We start from the raw sequence: 15307 nt of genomic DNA on the forward strand, positions 1-15307 counted from the left end.
TCAAATCCTGTTTCAGCTACTTACTGGAATATGATTGGATGAGTATTTTAACCTGTTTTTGTCTTAGGATTCCTCATTTGTGAAATCAAGATAACATGAGTACTTATTTCAAAGAGTCAAAGATTCAATCAGTTATTATACAGAAAGCATTTATAATAGTGATTCTTAGTCTACATGTGATATAAAGGATAATATGAGTATATATGCAAACTTAAGAAATCACTTATTAAATGGAAAGATACTTAATAAATAATTTTGGATGGGAACGAATTCTCAGTGGAGGATATTGGGTATCAGTTGCCATGGTAAATGTAGCAAACTCCATGTTTCCCTGCAAGATCTTCTGGCTCTCTATATGAATACCAGCAAGCAGGAGGTGGTGCAATGGCCTCCTGGCATGTGACAATGGAGATTACCTCCTTGCCACAAACTACAGTTGGAATATTGGGGACTTTGTCTTGTATGTATCATTATATTTTTATTTACTATGCTGGATGTCAGTGGGATGAAACTGTATTGGTAGAAGAAATGTGATTCATTGACATTAAAAAAAATGATTAAATTTTATTAAACTGTGAGACCTATGATACATTATGAATAAAACAGTAGTAAAATGGAATGCCAGTGGTTCCATGTGAATCCCACTCATGAATATGCTATTCTGGTTCTTTCAATTAAACTCTCCTTCTGATAACTGCTTCTCTTCAATTTCCCAAAATAAGACTAATCTTTCATTAATGAGTGATATAAACAGCTACTGATATTCAATGGAGAAGGTGACCACCATTTCCCCTGCACCATTTCTACCACATAATTAGTCTCTAGTAACCTGTCACTCTCCTCCACGAAAACCCCTAGCCTAGCCTGCTGTTTCATGGTCAGTTGTTTCCAAAGTGCCCTCTGCCTGGAAAGGGTACCCTAAATACATTAAGCATGACTTACATCATACATTTAAGTAATTCCTGCCCCTCCCCCATGCTCTTAAATTCACACAATATTGAATTTTAAAATTCAGTGTCCTTGATTTTCTAGGGCAAGTGGACATGAAGGAACCATACCTAATGAAGCAGGCCTTCTCATCTTACTGATTCCCTCCCGGAGACAATGAAAAGCCTGTAAGAAAAGTATATCAATATACTTCAAACTTCAGGCTGAAAGTCACAATTAGTAATGTAGCCTTTTCAAGAAACTGCAGATAATTGAATACGATATTTCATAAGCTGAATTGGCCATTCCTACACATGCTCTTCCTCTTTTGATATACATGAAGTCATGAGTTTTAACATATTTTGACTTGTAGTTATTATGTGCTACGTATTTCAGATCAATCTTGGAAGAGCAGACTTAGTTATCCCTACTATGATTTCTCCATTGTGAGAATTGGTTAAAAAAATTACCTATTCATTACATATATAAGGTTTCTCTCCAGTATGAATAATTTGGTGAAGCCTGAGGATACACTGTTGCTTAAAGCCTTTCTAAGGTCAGCATGTTTGCATGGTTTCTCTCTTGTATAAATTCTCTTGTGACCCCAAAGGTGTGAATATTTGATAAAAAGCCTTACCAAATTCATTACGTTTGCAAGATTGCTCTCCAGTATATGAATACTATGATGTTTCACTTTTGATCTCTGAGTAAAAGCCATAGCATGCCCATTACATTGTGTGCTTTCATCACAGATGTATGTTCTGATGTCTAGTGAGTTGTGATGCCAGGGTAAAGCTTCTGCCACATACATTTACATGAGTTCTCCTTGTAGTGAACTCTCTTTTGTTGAGTAATGATTAAACTCTGATAAAGGCTCTGCCACATACATTTATTTGTAAAATGTCCCTTCATTTTGAATTCTCTGTAGATCCACAAGTTTTGTCCTTTAGGTAAAATTCTTGCCACACATATTGTTTTTGTTGTTTCTGTCCAGGATGTATATTCTTATGCCTAGTGAGTAGTGAGCACTAGTTTAAAACTTTACTATATTCGCTGCATATACAAGCATGAATTATTTAGTGAACTTAGATGTTAAGACAATGTCTAAAGGCCTTGTCACATTCAGTGTATCTGTAAGGTTCTCTCCAGTTTGTTTTTTCTGATGTTTAGTGATGCCTGAGCAATGAAAATAGGATTTGCCACATTCATTACATTTGTAAGGTTTCTCTCCAGGATGAATTCTTTGGTGTCTCTTGAGGGAGGACCACTGTCCAAAGGTCTTGCCACATTCAATACACTTCTATGGCTTTTCTCCAGTATGGCTGATCTGATGCCTAACTAGGGTTGAACGCACCCTAAAGGCTTTGCCACACTCATTGCATTTATAAGGTTTCTCTCCAGTATGAATGCTCCGATGACGTGCTAGGTATGAGTAGTTACCAAAGACCATGCCACATTAATTACATTTGAAAGGTTTCTCTCCAGTATGAATGTTCCGATGACGTGCTAAGGATGAGTGATAACTGAAGACCTTGCCACATTCATTACATTTGTATGGTTTCTCTCCAGTATGAATTCTCTGATGAATGGAAAGGTTTGTACTGTAATTGAAGACCTTGCCACACACATCACATTGGTATGGTTTCTCCCCAGTATGAATTATCTGATGTGCAGTGAGGAATGAGCCCCGCTTAAAGGCTTTGCCACACTCATTACATTTGTAAGGTTTTTCGCCAGTATGAGTTTTCTGGTGAATTACAAGGGTAGAACTTCGAGTAAAGGCTTTGCCACATTCATTACATTTGTATGGTTTCTCTCCAGTATGAATTCTCCGGTGACTTGCAAGATATGACTTTCGACTAAAGACCTTGCCACATATATCACATTGATATGGTTTCTCTCCTGTATGAATTATCAGATGAACTGCAAGATTTGACCTGAAATTGAAGACCTTGCCACATACATCACATTGATATGGTTTTTCTCCTTTATGGTTTATCTGATGCCTATGGAGGAGTGAGTCCTGATTAAAGACTTTCCCACACTCATTACATTTGTAGGGTTTTCCCCTGATGTGTGTTTCCCGGTCTTGTGCAAGTAATAAAGGGTGCATGAAATCGTTGCCATACTTATTAGAGATGTAGGTGTGCACACTAGGAAGGAGTCTTTGAAGTGGTAAAACTGAGGAAACACTGTTTGTCTTCTGAATTTGATTACATTCATAAATTTTCCCTTCAATTTGAAATTTCTGCAGTTCAGCTAGAAGTGACTGAAAGCCAAGCTTATTTTTAATAGGCCTGTTTCCTGCATCCACTTCTCCATGTAGGTCTCTTCTATCAGTGAGATTTTTTTTATGGGTCATAGGGACTCCTTTATAATCTTTTCCAGCCTCTCTCCATTGAAACTCAAAGTCATGTATATTTTTCTTTATCCCCCTAAAGTAAAAATCTGTGTCATGCTTTCCATGTCTTTCCAACATAACTGTTTGGAATATTTCTCCTGCATTACTATTATTTATTGGTGGTAATTCCTTGATCCCACATTTAGGAGTTGTATCTGCAAGATATAATAAAACATGGGTTTCCTATTAATTAAAGATTAGTATATAAATATTTCATATGGAAAATGTATATATACTAAATAGAGTTATAAAACTTTCCAAACATGATATTCAATTTTTAGAAACACAGAAGGAATAGAGCTCTTTAGTAAAAAAAAAAAGTGATTACATGCAATTCAAATTAATTTTAGGGAAGCCTAGTTTCGAACATCCTATGACAGAAACAGTAATGTTGTGCAAACATATACAAGCAATAAAAGAAAGGCGACATTTCCACAGTGACCTCAAAGCACACACCAATTAGTGTTAAACATATGATTCCATCATATTTAAAGAGAAAAAGTTATATTACATATATATATATCCACTTCATATTTGCTGTGCAAAAGTCAATGCTAAAGCAAAGCACAATATACTGTAATGGTAAATAATCCACAATAAACTCATCTGATGAATAATCTAAATAAATGGCAATTTAGAAGGGTAAACCAAAAACTGTACTGAAAAAATGAAAAAAAAAATTAAGAAAATGATGTTATAAAGATTTTTTAAATACTTATTATAAAACTATCCAGACTCATGCAGAACAGACATTTGCAACATTAACAAGTGGTACATGTCAGCTATATTGCATAACGCACATTGAAAAATCATCATCTATAAACCATTAAAAAAATTAATAAATAAAACATTCTAACAACCCATGACTAGATGGCAGGTAATAAGTAACCACAGTTATACAACTTTATTGCACTAGAAAATTTATGAACTAAGATCAGAGACAACATTGTTTGGAACATACTGGAAAATAAAAACAGAAACATATAGTGCAAGCTGTTATCATGTGAATATTTGTGTCCACCACAATTCATATGGTGAGGACCTAATCCTCAATGTGAATGAACAGTCCTGAGCCACAGAACGACATTTCAGCCCACGATGGACCCCATATCAAATGGTGGTCCCCTAACATATCTTAGCCATATCATCTAGGTCTGTTTAAGTACACTCTAAGATGTTCTCACAATGAATAAACTGCCTAAAGATGCAGTTCACAAAATGTATCCCCATCATTACCCAGCACATGACTGTATTTGGAGGTTAGGCTTTTGGGAGGCAATTAGGACATGAGTGTGGGATGGATCTCAAGAACGGGATTAAAAGAGACAAAAAGGGGCCGGCCCGTGGCTCACTCGGTGGAGTGTGGTGCTGATGGCACCAAGGCCCCGGGTTCGGATCCCATATACGGATGGTCGGTTCACTCGCTGGCTGGGTGTGGTGCTGGCGGCGCCAAGTCGGGGGTTAGGATCCCCTTGCCGGTCATCTTTTAAAAAAAAAAAAGAGACAAAAAGCAGCTTGCTTCCTCCCGATCTTTCCACCATGTTAGCACATAGGAAGAGAGCCAAGGTAAACCAGGAAGAGGCCCCTTATCAGGAACCAAATTAGCTGGCACCTAGATGTTGGACTTTCAGCCTCCAGATCTGTGAAAAGTAAATTTCTGTTCTTTAAGTTACCCAATCTATGGCATTTCTTATGGCAGGCCTAGGTGACTAAGACAGGCAGTGGACCATCTCATCATAAGTATGACAAACATCCAATATACCTTATTAAACAAAAACCTTTTGCATGTTTTCTATAAAATAAGTGATATTCTAAGTAATTAACAGCATTAACTTGTTTTAAAAGCCTTGAGGTAAATTATTACTATTTAACAAACAAGAACAGGAAGCTGCAAAAATTGGGGCTTCAGGAACACAAAATTAATATGCTGGTAAAAAACAGTATAGCCTATCCAGTTCAAGGTACTATGGGAAGAAAGATGAGGATGGAGGAAGAGCAAGAGAGGAGGGCAGGGAATAATGAGCGTGGAAGAGCAGCATTTACACTTGCATAGCTGTGGGAATATAATTGTACAAAAATAGTAAAAATTCTGACCTTGGAAGATAAGAGGAACTAATTCAGCAAATACTGCTATACTGACCCATACTTAAACACAGAAATTATATTATGGGTGTGGGGCACTAATGGAAGAGACTTAAAAGGGAGAATGTGAGATGTCGTGGGCAGAAAGTAGGTTTATGTCTCTTACAATATCTGCTATCAAGCTGATCAAATTAAATGTCCCATGAGTTCTATTTCCTTGCCCATACTCAAGACATCCTATATGTATATTACAGGAAATACGTGCAAAACTGTTCTTATAGTACAACCCTGAAACAAAAACCTAAAAATAGCCATGGAGAGAAGAAGGATTTCGTTCATTCTGTAAACACATATACAGATACAATGAAAATTTATCGGCAGTATAGCAACGCAAGAAGACTTTGGTGAGGAATGAGAGAGAACCCCTGGCACACTGGGCAGAAATCTGTTAGGAGAAACAAAGCTCACAAGAGACTACTGCCAAGGCATAAATATACGTTAATGGGAATACAATTTATATGGAAGTAATTTGTTGCACTATCAACAACATAAAAGGCAAACTGGCTTGTAAAAGAATAGTTTTTGTATGTAATTGAGTTAGGTTGTTATCAGTTTAATATAGAATGTTATAATTTTAAGATGTTTTATGTAATTGCAATGTAACCACAAAGAAAATATCTATAAGATATGCACAAAAGGAAATAAGATGGGAATCAAAGCACATCAGTAAAAAAACTCAATGAAACCAAAAAGAAGGCAGTGGGAGAAATGAGGGACAAAAAAATCTACAAAATAAACAGAAACATTTAACAAGATGGCAGTTGTAAGTCCTTCCCAATCAGTAACTACTTGTAAACGGTTTAAACTCCACAATCAAAAGACAAAGATTGGCTGAATGGATTAAAAAACAGGGTACACGTACGTGCTATCCACAAGAGACTCACTTTAATTCTAAGGACACACACCTACGCTGAATTAAAAGAATAAAGAAAGATATTCCCTGTGAATGGTAACAGAAAGAAGCCACAGGTGGCGGGCTATGCTAATATCAGTAAAAATAGATGTTACATGAAAAACTGTTGGGAGAGAAAAAGAACACTATGTAATAATAAAAGGATCGCTTCACCAAGAAAATATAGCAATTATAAATATGTATGCAACTAATATTAGAGCTCCTCAATATACAAAAAAAATTAAAAGAACTGAAAGGAAAACTAGACAGCTCCACTGTAATGTTAGGAAACTTCAAGGCTCACTTTTACTCACAGAAAAAACCACCAGACAGAAGAAAAATAAGGAAATAGAGGACTTAAACAATACTACATATCAAGTTGACCTACTAGACATATACAGAACACATCATCACAAAATAGCAGAATACAAATTTTTTTATTTGCATATGGAACATACTCCAGAATAGACCACATTTAAGAAGAAAAACCAACTCTTAAAAAATTTTAAATGACCAAAATCATAGTTTCTTTTCCCATCATAATGGAATAAAAACTAGAGAACAGCAGAAGAAAACTGGAAAAAGCACAAATATATGGAAATTAACATACTCTTAAACAACTAATGTGTCAAATTAGAAATAAAAGCAAAATTAGAAAATATGTTGTAACAAAGGAAAAAAAAAAAAACACACACAACACACGAAAATTTACGGGATGCAGCAAAAACTGACCTAACATAGGAAACTTACAGGAATAAATGCTTACATTAAAATAGAAGATCTGAAGACTATACTTTCAGGGATCATTTCTATAGTTTGTAAAATAGAAGATCTGTATTCAAAAAACTAACTTTACAACTGAATAAACTAGAAAAAAAAAATTAAACCCAAAGATAGCGGAAGGAAGAAAATAACAAAGATTAGAGAGATAAGAGAACAGAAAAGCATGAAAATAAGACTATATTTTTTGAAAAGATCAATAAAATGGATAATCCCGAAAAAAGAGAAATGACTAACCAAAAAAAAAAAAAAAAGACATGACCCAAATAAGTAAAATTAGAAATGGCAGAGGAAACATTACAACTGACTTTATACAAGTAAAAAGGCTTTTAAGAGAATACTATGGACAAGTATGCTAACAAATAGGATAATTGATATTGCATGTATATTTGTGATATTATATGTATATTTTGGTTTTTGTCCATGTTCCTGGCTTTTCTAACCTTCCTCTGCCTTTCTGTCTTGGAGCTGGCCATAAAGAAATTCTCTGGCCTACCTTATTTGATTATAAGTCATAAGATCCCCTTTGAGAAGGGGTCCCGCACCATACCTGGGAGGAAGGAATGCTACACAGAGAGGCAAAGAAGAATATGAACAAACAGGTTTTGTAGGGTTTCCCCACCCAGTCTATAAGTGTTAATCATACCTTTTTTGTCTAATCATATTTCTACATAGTTATTCATGCTTTAATAATGTCTACATAATGACTATTTCATAAAAACCCAAGAGCACAGGGTTCAAGTAGTTTCCAGATAGCTGAACACATGGAGGTTTCTGGAGTATGGTGCCCCATACCTTGCCCTACGCATCTCTTCATCTGTATCCTTTGTAATATCCTTTATAATAAATGGGTAACCCTAAGTAAGTGTTTCCTGAGCCACGCAGCAAATCAACTGAACCCAAGGATGGGGCTGTGAAAATTCCAATTTACAGCTGGATGGTGAGAAGTTCCAGAAGTCTGGGTTTGTGACTGGCATCTGAAGTGGGGGCAGTCTTGCAGGCTAAGCCCTAAACTTCTGGGATGTTACACTGTCTCCAGGTACATAGTGTCAGAATTGAATTAGAGGGGCTGGCTGGCTAGTTCAGTTGGTTAGAGCGTAGCCTAATAATACCAAGGTCATGGGTTCAGATCCCCGTACTAGCCAGATGCCAAAAAAAAAAAAGAAAGCAAGAAACCAGAAACCAAACAAACAAACAAAAGAATTGAATTAGAGGACACCCAGTTGGTGTCCACCACAGAATTGATTATTTCCTTGCCAGTGGACAGAAACCCCCACACATTGGATCACAGAAGTCTGCCTTCTGTGTTGATTGTTCCTGAGTATAGAAAACACTTATATTGTGTACTTTTTCCTTCATTCAATAATCAAGAAGAAATAGATAAATTTCAAGAAAAACATAACCCATGAACATGGAAATATGAAGAAACAGAGTACCTGAACAGACCTATAACTTATCAGAAGGTTGAATCAGTAATGAAAAGCCTACCAATAAAGAAAAGCCCAAGACCACAGAGCTTCAGTAGAGAATTCAATGAAACAGTTAAACAATCCTCGAAGTCTTTCAAAAACCAGAGGGAACACTTTCAAATTCATTCTATGAGGCTGGCATTACCCTGATACCAAAGCCAGACAAAGAAAAGAAATCCATATAGCAATATCCCTGATGAATGCTGATGCAAAAATCCTGAACAAAATAACAGCTAACCAAATACAACAATACATTAAAAGCATTATTTCTGGAATGCAAGGATGCTGCAACCTGATATGATGAATGTAATATTCCACATTAACAGAAGGAAGGAAAAGACCACTTGATCATCTTAGTTAATGCAGAAAAGTAATTTGAAAAACATCAACACCCTTTCATTATGAAAACACTCTACAAACTAGGAATAGAATGAAACTAACTTAACATTAAAAAGGCTATACATAAAAAGCAAAAAATATAGGCTTTATAAACAACAGTGGAAGTTATTGACATGCAATAAATGGGTTAAGTTTCTTATAAAATAGAGATCTTTATATTAATTTAGTATACCAAGATGACCATGATGAAGCTAGACAGGGAGAATAATTATTAGAATGTAGTACTTGATCCAGAAAAGAAACACTAGTGAAATATTAAAAAACCCAACAATTTTTAAATTTTTTTTTAATTTTCTTAATTTTTTTATTTTTTATTTTTTATTTTTTTAAATTTTATTTTGTCGATATACATTGTGGCTGATTATTTCTCCCCATCACCAAAACCTCCCTCCCTCCTCCCTCCCCCCCCCAACAATGTCCTTTCTGTTTGCTTGTCGTATCAACTTCAAGTAATTGTGGTTGTTATATCTTCTTCCCCCCCCCAAAAAAACCCAACAATTTATTTTTAGACAGTTGAAAACACTATAGAAAAAGCAATGTATCTTATATAACAAAGTATGGCCAATCCATTTGATGGTATATCTCACATTAAGACAGTAACTTCTTGGGTCAGCCTGTGGCTCACTCGGGAGAGTGTGGTGCTGATAACACCAAGGCCACAGGTTCGGATCCCATATAGGGATGGTCAGTTAACTGACAACACCAAGTCAAGGGTTAAGATCCCCTTACTGGTCATCTTTTAAAAGAAAAAAAAAAAAAAGACAGTAACTTCTTAAAAAATATGGACTGGCCATTTAGCTTAGTTGGTTAGAGTGCAGTGTTATAAGACCAATGTCAAGGGTTCAGATCCCCTTACCGACCAGCCTCCAAAAACAAACAAAAAAAGACAATAACTGCATAAAAGACAAAACAAAACACATTCTCAAGATCAAATATTTCCAATTTAAAAACTGTAATAGATTTAATTGACAAATGACCTTTCATAGTAGGAAATAAGTCAGCAAAAACAGAAGTGAAAGGAGAAACTAAAACTACCTTATCAAAATATTCTGGAGTGTGTGTAGGTTTTAGGGAAACTGCTGCTGAGCCATACACTGCACTAAACAAGGAAATCTTCCTGTAAAATATATAAAACAATATGCATTCCCTCATACAACAGTACCACACATAGCAGACATCAAAGAAAGAACACCGAGTATCCTTAAAAATATGAAACTAATAATGAAATAAAAATCAAGTTCATTTATACAACATGAAAATGTACAAGATGAAAGTAGCAGTGGATTAAACAAAACAAATTATGGTAGACTTAAAAAATGTAGGCCTAGTTCAGATCCATCAGCTCCCTCAACAAAGGGCATCTAACTCAAATTCATTGTAGGAGAATGATTGATGATACATACTGGGCAGGAAAAATCTGGCAGAAAGAATGGTTTTGTACACAGCCTCAAAAAGACAAATTGTGTACTTGAACAATGTCTTCCCTAGGAGAAATTCCTATACCATTTATTGCTGCTCAAAAAGGAAGATCAACATTGTCACAGTCCCTAGAGAGAATCTTTTGTGACACTTCTTAAAAACCAAAAAGTCAACTAGAAACTCTCTACTCATCAGTCAGCTTTGTGTGATACTTTCTATCTGAATGTCATGGGACATGCAAACCACTCAGTGGCTTCAAAGACCATCTCTGTATGTAGCAGGATGAAATTGAAACACACTTGTCAAAGTGTTCTCCTTCAAGAATTTTCTGTTACCCAGTAAAACTACCCCATGAGAAAGTCCACAGGAAGTTGTACTCAACCAGTGGGTTATTAGAGCAGGGAAAAAAAGAATGACATGTTAGAACCTAGGAATGTGTTTATTTATTTATTTATTTTTTTTATTTTATTTTTTTAAAGATGACCGGTAAGGGGATCTTAACCCTTGACTTGGTGTTGTCAGCACCATGCTCAGCCAGTGAGCGAACCGGCCATCCGTATATGGAATCCGAACCCGGGGCCTTGGTGTTATCAGCACCGCACTCTCCCGAGTGAGCCACGGGCCAGCCCCAGGAATGTGTTTATCAAAACCAGATTTCAAAAGCAAAGTTAGACAAAACTAAGAATGCAAAATCAGGAAAAGCCAAGGTTTTTCTGTATTCCCATACTAGGTAGAACACTGGAAGAAAAACAGAAAAATATAACCTAGGAGGGTCAGATTTTGTGGGATCTTGAGATAGGACTCTGTGCTCTGCTCACAGACTCCACACTAAGGGCCTGAAAGCCTGAGATATGCTCCTCTTGTAGCTCTGTGAATCAGAGAGGACCTCTGTGTCGACTGTCTTTACAATTCTGCTAACAATCTCAGAAAATCCAACTCACTTCCCTGTTATACACAGCTGAGAAGACTGGCAAGAAAAGAAGAAATGGCTAAGGGACCTCAACAGGCAGAGAGAGCTTGAGATAGCTCTGTGCAGTTTCTGGGGCCCCAGATGCAAAGGAGGAACAGCCAATGTTTCCCATCTCCTGAACAGGTCTTCCAAACGCATAAAATAGGGATAGAATAAGGATAGGTCCAGATGTCAGGACTACAGATGCCTCGGCTCTGATCTACATAAACTAAGAATCAAACATCAGATGGAATAAAGTACAGAAGAAGAGACCAAGGTGGAAAGAGACCCCTTTGAAATGGCCCTTCCCCTGCTGGCCAGAGTGAAGGGATCAAAGAGTTACAGAAGCCAGATGACAAAGTGTTGTCCACTGTGATACTGACTTTTGCCTTTGTCTCTTTTTGAGCTGCAGCATCACTGGAGGATGAAAAGATAAACAGGTACACCTCTGAAGAATAGTGATGTGAGGAAAAAGAAAAATTTCCTTTGAGAGCTTACAGGAAATGAACTTTTGTTTTCCCACAGGACTCTCCCACTTGTGGACAGTTTCCCAAACACTATTTAATGGTGTGTCTTCCACTGTGCCCGTCCCAGCTCTTACCTGTGTTCACACCTTTGATACATTCCCACCCATTTGGGTTTCTTGCTAATGTCACTTGGCTGTCCATACACCAGGGCTCTTTCCCTTGTTCCAACATGGAGATAACACTGAGGTCAAAAGGAGAGATTCCTGCTTATAAAAAGAAACATGATGTGCTGTGACTTTTCCAGAATCTCAATCCTTTGTTCAGCTGAATAGAGAATATATTACAGATGGATTTAGGAAAATATTTTACTTATTTATCTACTGATTGCCTCCTTCTGAATGCTTAGGGAACACTATAATATGCAGACATCTAGCTAACTTCCAAGAACTACTGAATCACAAGCAGAGAAGTTGAAAACAGTGAATTGGATATTTTAAACTCTGCCATAAGGTTTCATGCACATGTAAACTCTGAAACCACCACTGCTGTATAATGAAGGTGGTAGAACATCTGAAGAAAACAGTTAAAATCCAGATGCCACGTTATGGAGTTATTCAGTTCTGAGTCAATACAGCTTCAACCTTAGTCATGCCATGCAGGAGTTCTTAAAAGGCACACAAGGGAAAATGCAAAGATACAGAAGGGCAGATTCCAGACACTTGGAGGGAAGTTATCCTCACCCAGGGAGACTAGGTTCCTGTAGTTCTCCAACATCACATCCCTGTATAAAATCCTCTGAGCAGAGTCCAGGTATTTCCACTCTTCCTGAGAGAATTCTATGGCCACATCCCTGAATGTCAAAAAACTCTGAAATAAAAAACACATTTCACCAAGGGGCCATGGGGAGAGTTCTTATGTTCACGCAATATGAGAAGAGAATAGAGAACTGATTCAAGATGTGTTTTTTTCACATAATTTGTGTAAATTGTTTATGAGAAAGTTATGTGTCCCTTATTTTGGAATGTTATAAATTATATGGAAGGTTATGATATCCTATAAATAAGTTTGGATTTCTCCTTATTGTAAATAATGCAAGAAATAGAAAAATGAACACAGGATTAACTCTACAGAAGTGTAAGGTATTATGTTCAACACACCAAGTGATATTCAGTATCTACATGAGGTACAGCAAGAGTGGTATCTTCAGGATGACAAAGTCCACAGTGGCTTTAAACAAAGGTCAGAGTCTAAAACCTGACAACCATCATCACAATAGCAATGACTGAAGTTTTTGAACACTTCCCATGCGCAAGGCATCACTCCAAATGCTTTACATGTACTAATTTCATATAACAACACAATAGCCCATCAGAGAAAGACCTGTTCCCATACTATTGAAGAGTTAACTGTGTCATAGACACTCTAAGAAACTTGCCTCAGGTCAAACACCTAAAAATGGCAGAGAAAGTACCTGAACCCAGGTGTTTGGGCTTTAACACTAAACCTAAAGAAACAAACAGTTAAATAATGGATACAGTACGTCTTATTCTGTTTGTGCTGCTATAATAAAATACCACAGACTAGATAATTTTTGAACAAAAGATGTTTATTTCTCATGGTTTTGATGTCTGGGAAGTCCAAGAAAGATCAAGGTGTGAGCAGGATTGGTGCCTAGTGAAGACTGCTCTCTGCTTCCAAGATGACACCTTGTTGCTGCATCCTCTAGAGGGAACACCACCTCCTCGCTTGGAGGAAGGGGCAAAAAGGGGTGAATTCCCTCTGTCAAGACTTTTATAAGGGCATCTAATGGAGTCCTCATGATCCAGTGAGCTCCTAAAGGCCACACCTCCTAATACTGTTGCACTGGGGATTAAATATCAACAAGAACTTTACAGGAAACAATAACATTCAAATCATAGCATTCCACCTCTGTCCCTGAAACTCTCCCAGTCTGGGATCATATGCCAGTGGCTGTGTAACTGTAGGGTCTTATTGGTGGCCCTGCTCCCAAGGATCCACTAGACACTGCCCTACTGGGGACTCTCTGTGGTGGCTTCATTTCCACAGCTCCACTACATATTGCCCTAATAAGTTGTCTCTGTGGGCAATGCCTTAGTATGGATTATCTGCAGCAACCCCACCAGTGTGGCATTTCTCTGCCTGAGTCCTGAGGCTCTCTGAAGTATCCTTTGACATCTAGGTGGAGATAGACATGCCCCCACCACGTGTGTACACTATGTGCCTGCAGAGTTAACACCTTGTGAATGCCGCCAGTGTTTATGGCTTGTGGCCTCTGGAGCAGTAGTAAGAGCCACATCTGAGCCCAGTTAAGCTTCAGCTGGGTTGGCAGATGAGCACTGCTCTGGAATATGGAGGGCAGACTGGAAGAGGCCACAGGCAGTGAGTCTTGAGGTCCAAAGGGTGCCCCAGCTCCTCCCTTGAAACCACTCTGTCTTCAACGCCCTGGCGCTCTGGGCCTGTGATAGACATAGCAGCCTCAAAGACCTCCAAAATGCCTTTAGCGTCATTTTCCTATTGTTTTGATTTATGGCATGTGGCTTCCATTTATACATACTCATCAAAGAGTTGCTTGGCTACACCCTTGTTTTTCTCTCCTAAACATGCTTTTTAATTTATTTTTTATTTTTATTTTTATTTATTTATTTTTTTAAAGATGACCGGTAAGGGGATCTTAACCCTTGGCTTGGTGTTGTCAGCACCACGCTCAGCCAGTGAGTGAACCGGCCATCCCTACATAGGATCCAAACCCATGGCCTTGGCTTGGTGTTATCAGCACCACACTCTCCCAAGTGAGCTACGGGCTGGCCCCTTATTTATTTATTTATTTTTTTAAAAGATGACCGGTAAGGGGATCTTAACCCCTGACTTGGTGTTGTCAGCACCACACTCAGCCAGTGAGCGAACCGGCCATCCGTATATGGGATCCGAACCCGGGGCCTTGGTGTTATCAGCACTGCACTCTCCCGATTGAGCCACGGGCCGGCCCCTGGCCCCTTATTTTTAATGAAACATAATTGATTATACATATTTGTGGAGTACATAGTTGAATATCAATAACTATGAACAATATGTGATGATCAAATCAGGATAATTACATTCATCATTACAAAATGTAATCATTCTTTGTGACCATGTACCAATTTCTCGCTAACCCCTCTCCCTATCCCCTTTCCCACCTGTAACCACAGTTCTATTCTCTCCTTTTGAAAGTTCAACATATTACTGTGATTGTAGCATCTTTTCTTTCTTTTTTATTTGTTTATTTTTTAACTCCAACTTATGACTGAGGATATGCATGCCTGGCTTATTTCACTTAATGTGATTTTCTACAAGGTCATTCACATTGTTTCAAATGACAGTTTGATTCACCTTAATGACTGATGAGTATTCCATTGTGTACATATTCTACTATTCCCTTATCCAGTTGTCCATGGATGGACA

The 15307-nt window shown here is 37.5% G+C and overlaps 1 protein-coding gene across 1 annotated transcript in view; it reads right to left on the minus strand.

Moving 5' to 3' along the window:
* Nucleotides 1-586: 586 nt before the first annotated feature.
* The window catches only part of LOC134372936 (zinc finger protein 160-like), a 32538-nt gene continuing 17817 nt past the window's right edge, over nucleotides 587-15307 (minus strand). The window contains exons 3-5 of the mRNA XM_063090278.1: nucleotides 12586-12712; nucleotides 11980-12108; nucleotides 587-3483 (exon numbers count right to left, since the gene is read on the minus strand). Of these exons, the coding sequence (XP_062946348.1) occupies nucleotides 2384-3483; nucleotides 11980-12108; nucleotides 12586-12712 (1356 nt within the window). The 3' untranslated portion in view covers nucleotides 587-2383. The remainder of the gene's footprint in view (nucleotides 3484-11979; nucleotides 12109-12585; nucleotides 12713-15307) is intronic.

Source organism: Cynocephalus volans, chromosome 3, assembly GCF_027409185.1.
Source record: "Cynocephalus volans isolate mCynVol1 chromosome 3, mCynVol1.pri, whole genome shotgun sequence".
Lineage (NCBI taxonomy): Eukaryota > Metazoa > Chordata > Mammalia > Dermoptera > Cynocephalidae > Cynocephalus > Cynocephalus volans.